Here is an 8,893-nt window from a genome sequence, read left to right as displayed (position 1 = left end):
TATAGAGTAAGGCATCACACTGATAGATGCTCCCAAGTCACATAAGCACTGGTTGTAGTGAAGGTAGCTAAGTGAGCAAGGCAGATAGAATGGTCCTGGATCCTCAAGTTTAATTGGGATGATAACTCCCTCAAGCTCTTCAAGGTCCTTTTCGTCTTGAGCATGGGCTCTCTTCTTTGACATTTCAAGCAAAAAATCCTGATAGAGAGGATATGGATCATATTGTTCCAAGGCAGGTCCTCTCTCTTCTTCTTGGTAAGCAATGATGACTTCTTGCATGACCATCACTTCCTTCTTCTCAATCACAACTTCTTCCTTCAAAGCCCTCACTTCCTCTTGTTGCAAAGCCATCATTTCCTTTCTCTCAATGATTTCCCTTAGTTCCTTCAGCTTCTGTGCCTTGAAACGTCCTGGGAATGGTAGAGGCAGTTTGTAAGCAGGAGGGATGTACTTGACAGGCTTAACAGCTTCAGAATCGTCAACTCAATCGACCACTCAATCATGCACTCGACCGAGTGCTGGTTCGAGCACATGGTCGAGTGAAATGCCGGATTCAGTTTGCTTTGCACAATCTTCACTCTGGTCTTCAAGGAATGACCAATCCTCCCCAGCTTGAATTTCACTGTCCTCAGTGACTTCTTCTTCATAGACATGAATGGCCTTAGCAGTGAACTCCCTTGGGTTTTGAACAGATTTTCCAGGGAGTTGGTTAGGCTTAGGAGCTGAAGTAGAAGTAAGGTTGCTCTCCATATACTTCACTCTAGAGTTGAGACCTTCAAACTTCATGTTGAGATCATTATACTGGGATGTTAACCGCTGGTTCAACTCAGCAAACTGCTTGGCCTCCTCAATCTTACCATTGGCTTGCCCAATCAACATTTGTTGCATCATAGCTCTTAAGTCTTGTTCCTGGCCTTGGTTAGTCTGAAACCCTGGTGGGGGACACAATTGAGGCTGAAACACTTGATGTTGCTGCTTGGGTGCATAGTTGTTTTGTTGCTGAGGCTGTTGAGGTGGGTAGACTTGATCTTGAGGATTGGCCACATTATTACTTCTATAGGAGAGGTTGTTGTTCTTAAATCCTCCTCTTTGATTGTAACTTTTGAATCCTCCTTGGTTCTGCATGTAGCACAACTCAGCAAACTCTCTATCTCCATCTTGAACTGGAACCTCTTCTTCACCAATGAAATGAATGGTCTTTTGTTGGCTGAGGAGAATCTTGTCAAGCTTCTCATTGAACATCTTCAAATCCTTCTTGTACTTCTCCTCTTGATCATTGGAGGTGAACCTTACTGTTCTGTCATAGTCTTCATTATAATTCCCATATGATTGAGCAAGATTCTCTACCAATTCCCATCATTCTTCCACATTCTTGTTGAGGAAATTTCCATTGGAGGCTGTATCAAGAAGCATTCTTATCTTAGGTAGGACTCCTCTATACAAAGTACTGAGCAAGGACTCATTGCTGAAATCATGGTGAGGACATTGAGTTTGGAAACCTTTGAATCTCTCCCATGCCTCACAAAAGGTTTCATTATTCCTTTGAGCAAAACCAGAAATCTCATTCCTCAATCTAGCAGTTCTTGCATTGGAGAAGAACTTGGCTAGAAAAGCTTTCTTGCAAGCATCCCATGTGGTTATTGCTCCAGTAGGAAGAGTCTTCTCCCAGAGATGAGCTTTGTCTCCAAGGGAAAATGGGAATAGCCTTAACTTGAAGCCATCTTCACTCACACCATTGATTTTAGTGAGTCCACAAATCCTGTCAAACTCATCAAGGTGGTCTAGGGGATCCTCCATTGGCAACCCATGGAATTTGTTGGCTTGAATCATAGAGATCAATCCACTCTTGATCTCATAATTATTATTAGCAACAGCAGGAGGCACAATACCAGCTCTTTGGTTATGTGTGTTTGGTGCATCCCCAGCACCAATGTGTCTAGCTCTTTGATCATGGTTATCTTGTTGCTCCATGATTACTTGATCCTCTTGTTCTTGCACTACTCTTCTTCTCTGATGTCTTAAACCTCTAGGTAGCCTGTTGATGTTGTCAAGAAGCCTTTGGAGATTGTGATTATCCTGAGACCTTGTTTGCATTAACAAACCCGATCGCCCACTCGGACAGGTACTCGGTCGAGCACAGGCTCGAGTTGATGGTCGAGTCGACTGGGAAGTGAGGTCTATTTGTATCCAGGACTTGGCTCGATCAAGTACTCGATTACTCACTCGGTCGAGTGGTGGTTGAGTTGAAGGTCGAGTGGTGCCTGAAACGCAACACAGACAAGCAGAGGAAGAATTCGAGATTAGTAATGAACAAAGTAGATACAGAACTCAATCTTAGACTTATGTGGATCCTAAATGTCACAAACAAACACTCAAAAGTGGCAACAGCGCCAAATTGGAACTCTCGGTCTTGTGGTGGTGATGATTGGTGAATGATATAAGATATGAATGAATGGGTAGAAAGCAAGGGGTTTCAATTCCCTTTATGATGTTGAAGTATAAAGGGTGTCAATCCAAATCTGAGTGAGATGCAAGCAATCAGGACATGCACATTTATCTAAGTTGAACCAATTATAAAGGATGTTTGTCAATAACAACCTAATGATGAATGTAAAATGCAGAATGTAAAAGCTTATAAAACTATATGCTAAAAGTAAAGAGAACAGGATGATCTAAACAACAATGCAATGAAACAGAAATAGAAACTATAGTAATGCAAGTAATAAACTAATGCAAGGCAAGTAATGAACAGGAAACTAAATGAATGTTACAGAAAAGCAACTAAAATGAAACAGGACAAACACAAAGCATAAACAAGAATTCTGGGGATGAGCTCGAGCAAGCACTTGATCGAGTGTGCGATCGAGTACAGGGTCGAGTCGGACAAATGCGAGAAACATAGCAATGCAAATAAATCAGAGCAAGACAAAAGTAAATCAAACAACGACCAAGCAACAGGATTTAGACTAAGAAATCAATAGACAAGGAAGGTCTTGAGGAGGGATTCATGGGCTGGACTAATAATTAAGGTCATCTAACTTGGTCAACAAATCTCAATCAACTTGAGCTAATCTCTAGACAATGATCTCCTAGAACATGTTAATCCACTCTCATGGCAAAAACAATCAAGCTCATCTATTTCTAGACTTGTTCTCACAAAGCAAAGAACTTATACAAGCAAGCATTAAGCAACAGATCATTTATGTCAAAAATCAAACAAGACATCTAATCTCTTAGCATGCCTAATGATAATCTCTAGATCTAGCCTTATCTTGCAACCTAGACATTGGTGTGATGCTAAGAAGCTTAAAATCAAACCCTACCCTCTCGGTTATAGGATCAGCATAGAGTACATCTAGCCTAGAAGAGATCTATAACAATCAAGCTTGACCTAGCTAAACAAACCTCAACCACAATCCAGCCTAACCCATCCTCAAGATCCTAAGCAACTACTCACAAATGCTAAACATGATGAATAAAGTCATAAACCCAGAAAATAACGAAACTTGCATCATTAGAAAGATAAAGCAGAGATCTACAATATTTAAGAAAGAATCAAACTCGAATTCTTTATACTTTGAGAGTTATTGAACAAACTAGTATGAAGAAATCTCTTGTTTTCTCCTTTAAAAGTAGAACAAAATCTAAGAAATGTAAAAAACAAAAAGCATAAATTCCCAAAAGGGTAAAAACTAAGTTTTTAGGTTTTCTCCAAGGTGGCTCTCTGGTGGCTGAAGGGTACAAGGCCCTTTTATAGAAAAAGTAGTGGAAGCCCTAAAAATGCTAAAAGACAAAATAACTAGGCGGCTCGGTCAACTGGACCTGGTGCTCGGTCGAGTGACCGGTCGATTTGGCTCTTCTTGTGCTCCTTCCACTCGGTCGAGTCCTTCTCCGCACACGGTCAAGTGTCTGGTCGAGTAGGCGGTCGAGTGGAACTCCAGACCTTTGATTCTTCACCTCTAACTCCCTTGCTTTCTTCTCTTGATAGCTTCACTCCTCTTCAGCATTGCTTCCATGCTCCTTAGCCTCCAAAATTACCTGTTTATGCAAGAAAATATGCAAATGCAATGCAACTATACTCTAATGCATGAACAGCCCTAAAAGCTATGCAAATATGGTGAAAAAGGATAGCAAAAGATGCAAAAGATGTGAATATATTAAGGGAAAACAGGGTAAAATATATGAACATCACTTTGCTGATGATTTATTAATCTTCTTAGAGGGATCTGAGCATTCTTTGAGCGGAGTTATGTCTGTTCTTGCAAAATTTGAGGAAATCTCTGGTTTGACAATGAATATTGAGAAAACCTCCTTGTTTTGTTCCGGTGTAAGTGAGGATAACTTGAACCGATTAAAGACTGTTTTTAATTTGACTTCTTCCACTCTTCCAGTCCGGTACTTAGGTCTTCCCCTATGTTCCAAAAAGCTTTCAGTGAAAGATTGTGATCCTTTGCTATCTCAAATTCGGAAGAAACTGAATGGTTGGACTCATAAGTTTCTGAGTTTGGCTGGTAGGTTAACTCTCTTATCTTCTGTTATCCCTGGAATTATAGGTTTTTGGACTAGTGCGTTATTCCTCCCTAAGAAGGTTATTAGAAAAATTAACAGTCTTTGCAGCTCCTTCCTTTGGCATGGAAAGGTAGACACTCCCTCGGGTGCTAAAGTGTCTTGGTTTAACATTTGCTTCCCTAAGTTAGAAGGTGGACTTGGTTTGAGGCACATTAGTAGTTGGAACAAAACATGTGCTTCGAAACTTCTTTGGATGCTGTTTTTTAGAGCTGGTTCTTTTTGGAAGGCCTGGATAGAAAGTAGGTATCTTTCTACATCTATTTTATGGGCACTCAATGAAAATAATGCTTCTTACTCTTGGAACTTCAGAAAATTACTTAAGCTTCGTTCCGAAGCTCTTAAATTTCTCATCATCCATATCGGAAATGGTGATTCTACTTTCTTTTGGTGGGATCCATGGACTCCTTTTGGATCTCTCTACCATTTCCTTGGTTCAGATGGGCCTAGTCACTTAGGGATCCCTTTGTTTTCAACTGTCGCTGAATTGAGAAATGAGAATGGATGGTCTCTTCCTAGTGCCAGATCAGAGAGACAAGTTCTTGTCCACGCTTTTATCTCTACCATTACTATGTCATCAACAAGTGATATTCCAGTCTGTGCAATAAACGGTATAAAACAATCTTTCTCTTCTAAAGCTGTGTGGAATGTTGTTAGGTTTTCGAATCAAGTAAAATCTTGGGCCCCTCTTGTGTGGCACAAAGCTGTCATTCTAAAGCATGCTATAAACTCATGGCTATTTATACTGAATCGCAACCCAACTCTTGATCGTTTGTCTACTTGGGGAGTAGATATGGAGTTAGATTGTCTTCTTTGTGGTTTGGCATCTGAATCTCGAAATCACCTTTTTTTCGAATGTGCCTTTTCGGCTGAAGTGTGGAGTTTGATAACACAAAGACTTAAGATATCATCTCCTCCTCTTCTTTGGGACCAGATCCTCCTTTGGATGCCAACAGTTTCAGCATCAAAGCATACAAAACTTGCTCTCCTTCAAAGTTGGCAGGGTACAATCTATGAACTGTGGAGAGAGAGAAATCGGCGATTCCATGAAGGTCTTTTGGTCTCCCCAGTTTCAGTAGCAACAAGCATCATCTCCACTATGAATAACAAAGGTAGTTCTATGTTGCAATTGGGTTTAAAGCGAGGGATCTCTCTTCTTCAATGTTGGTTGTATTAAGTTTTTTGACAAGCTTTCGGCTCTGTTTTTTCTTTCCTTTCTTCGATCTGCTTTCTTCGATCTTTGTTTGTTTTCAATCGTTCACCCTTCTAGCTGTTGCTAGTCCTCGTTCTTTTTTCTTTGCTTGTATTAGTTATATTATGTAAACTTGATCTTTTATATATTTATGAAAACCCTTTAACAAAAAAAAACTTGTAGAAGCCAATTCCTTTTTATTAGAAACAGGTCATTTGGAAAAAACAACATCAAGATTTATTCTTCCGATATATACATAACTTAATACAACGTGTGCTGACCTGTGTCATATATCATGTTCAAGCAAACCGGAACATTTGAAGTTCTCTTGCATCAATTCATCGATTCGAGCTGCCATCTCGTGAGTAAGGTAGTTGTGCCAATCTCCGACCTTTCCCTTTCTAAAGAAGGCACTATTCGGATAGTAAACCCAAGAGATGTCTTTTCTTGTTTTCTCCCCTTCGTTCACTTCAAGATTCTTCAACGTCTCGAAACTGCAAAGATTCACAACTTTCTCAACAACACCTTTCTTCTCTTCCTCAGCTGTGAATCCATAACCCATAAACTGAGCCAGTCTCTTCACATACGACAAAGGATCAGCTCTCATCGTCTCGTACTTGAGGAAAAAAACATGATCTGGATTCTCTTGGTAAGCTTTCCAATACCCTAAGACATGGTCTAGATAAGGACCGTAACCAGAGAAACCTCCATAGAACATATCAAAACACTCCTCAAGAATATGTAGAGGTCCCTTTCCTGACTTTTTCTTTTGGAAAAAAGTCCACATGGAGATGACTGTGTCCTTTGGGTCTCTCCAGATGTAAACCATCTTAAAACCCGATTTCACAACTGATTTGGGCAATAACCCGTAGGGCATGTGAGTCGAAAGCAGAGTGTTTCCTTTCTCTTTGAAAGAATTAACTTGAGGGAAGTAAGCGAACTCCATCTCAATGAAAGGTACAAGCTCATGAGGGTTAAGTTTTAGGAGAGGGTTCGAGGAATCTTCCAAGCTAGATCGATTGGCGATGGCGAACGTTAGAGCTTTGAGCCAAGTGGAACCTGTCTTTGGGTAGCTACAAACGAAGAAGTCAATGGGTCGCGCTTGGAAGAACTCTTGCGCGTGAAGGCAACCTTCTAGAAGAGGCTGTATGATCCAGTGGCCACCGTACTCGATCAGTGGAGCTTTCGGAAACCAGCCTTTGACGTGAGGAAACATGGCGATGAGGTCTTGGTATCGTTTCTGATTCTTCTCGAACTCTGTTGACTCTGTCTTGGTCTCGTCGTGGTGGCTTGGTAGGTTCATTTGTGCCATTGGAGATAAAGAGAAATAGGATCTGAGGAACTCGACCGTGTTGTGTGTGTTCTGTCTTCTGTGGGAGATGAGTGTTAGTCTATGTCCGGAAACAACTCGGTTTAGGTGGAGTAGTATTAGTTCACGTAACGAATTTAACCCACGTGTTGCCATGTCGTATCAGAAACCATTCTCAAATGCCACATATCTTTCCTACTGTCATAAGATAAGCCATTATCAAATGCCACATATCTTTCCTACTGTCATAAGATAAACCATTCTCAAATGCCACATATCTTTCCGCTGTCACCATTTCATGTTTATCACTCCAAAATCAAATCCATTTCACCTCGCACAAAACATGACATTTATATATATAGTAATCACACAATTACTTATACAAACAAACACAAAACACATTCTACTCTTAATAACAACAAGAGACTAATCTCAACAAAAAATACAATAAACCGATTAAAATCATAAACCTTCCAAACCAAACTCCAAATCAACACGCCATCAAACTAATCTCTTAATCAATTGAACATTAAACTAATCTCATAATCAATTTAACATCAGAATATTAAACATATTTCGAGAACAATCCGAAACCCTAAACATCAGAATAATCCCATCAATAAATCGGAATTGAGAACACGAACCTTCGTATCTCACGGTTACACCGCCGTTGTTTGTCTCCCGTCGTCGTTTGGGCGAAAATAACATCAAACTAATCTCCGCCATCGATTGTCGTGAGAACCGAACCGTCGTATCTCACCGTTACACCGATCTGGAAGTCATCGCCTCCGACTGAGCAACAAACAACCATTTTACGCCGGAAAATTCAATGGATTCGACGTGAATCCATTGATTTCTCCGATTTCTCAAGAAATCGCATGGTTTATCTTTGAAGCAAGGGAGAGAGAAGAGAGAGAAACAGTCGGCGAGAAAGGGAAAAAGAAATGAGAGAAAAATAAATTCTCTTTTATATTTAAAAATCCACCACTCAGAAGACGCCACGTAGCGTTCTCTTAGGATTACTCGGAATGATTCCGACAAAATCGATTCTCAGACAAATGGACTCAAATAATAAGTTTTATTAATATTTTGGGACCCAAACCCAAGAGTATTTTTGAGAGAACCCATTAGTAATTATGCTCTTAGATCTTAAGGCATCTTCAATCCTAAGACATGGGTACATTCTTATCTCAAGAGATTGGTTATATGTAGTTTATAGTATTAAACTTGAAAATAATCGTGTTGAATTAAACTTTGGTGATCGATAAAGTAAACAATATGTACAATTTTAGTTTGTGCAAGAACGAATATGATGAGTTTGACAAATTATGTGCCATGCAAACTAATATTCTTAATTCGTATTTCTATAAAAGGTCCCTCTAGAATTGACCATTTCTTCATTTGTATCCTTAATATTACTTTGCATGCAACATAATTGGTCAGGCCCCAATTTTATACTTTTTCTTATGAATGACAGAATGAGAATGATTAGCTTTTGGTCTTCTCTTGTTCCCTAAGATTTAATTGCAAAAATCATAGGAATTTGTGGCTGTTTCCTCTTTTAGTACTGTGTAATCTCATCAGTGTAAAGTCAAGCAAATTTAAATTTTTTTAGTGCATTGGTCAATATATTTGGGATCAAAATATAGATTTTGCATGAAAGTTTGAAATTGCATAAACATAATTTTTTTAAGTACGCTCGAAGTGTCCAAGAGAATGGACCGAGACATCGAGAGATAATTATTAAGATAATTACATCACTATTCGAAATTATTTCGACCACTAAACCACTGGTGTTACTTGTTTAATTGGTCCTTCTTTTTTTT

General features: G+C 39.5%; 1 protein-coding gene across 1 annotated transcript; it reads right to left on the bottom strand.

Moving 5' to 3' along the window:
* Positions 6,045-7,072, bottom strand: LOC104738309 (cytosolic sulfotransferase 18-like). Its single transcript, XM_010458504.2, has one exon. The coding sequence runs from the start codon at positions 7,068-7,070 to the stop codon at positions 6,045-6,047; it is 1,026 nt and encodes a 341-aa protein (XP_010456806.1). The 5' UTR covers positions 7,071-7,072.

This window comes from Camelina sativa, chromosome 13 (assembly GCF_000633955.1).
Source record: "Camelina sativa cultivar DH55 chromosome 13, Cs, whole genome shotgun sequence".
NCBI classification, from domain to species: Eukaryota; Viridiplantae; Streptophyta; class Magnoliopsida; order Brassicales; family Brassicaceae; genus Camelina; species Camelina sativa.
This window is presented reverse-complemented; position numbering and strand designations above follow the sequence as displayed.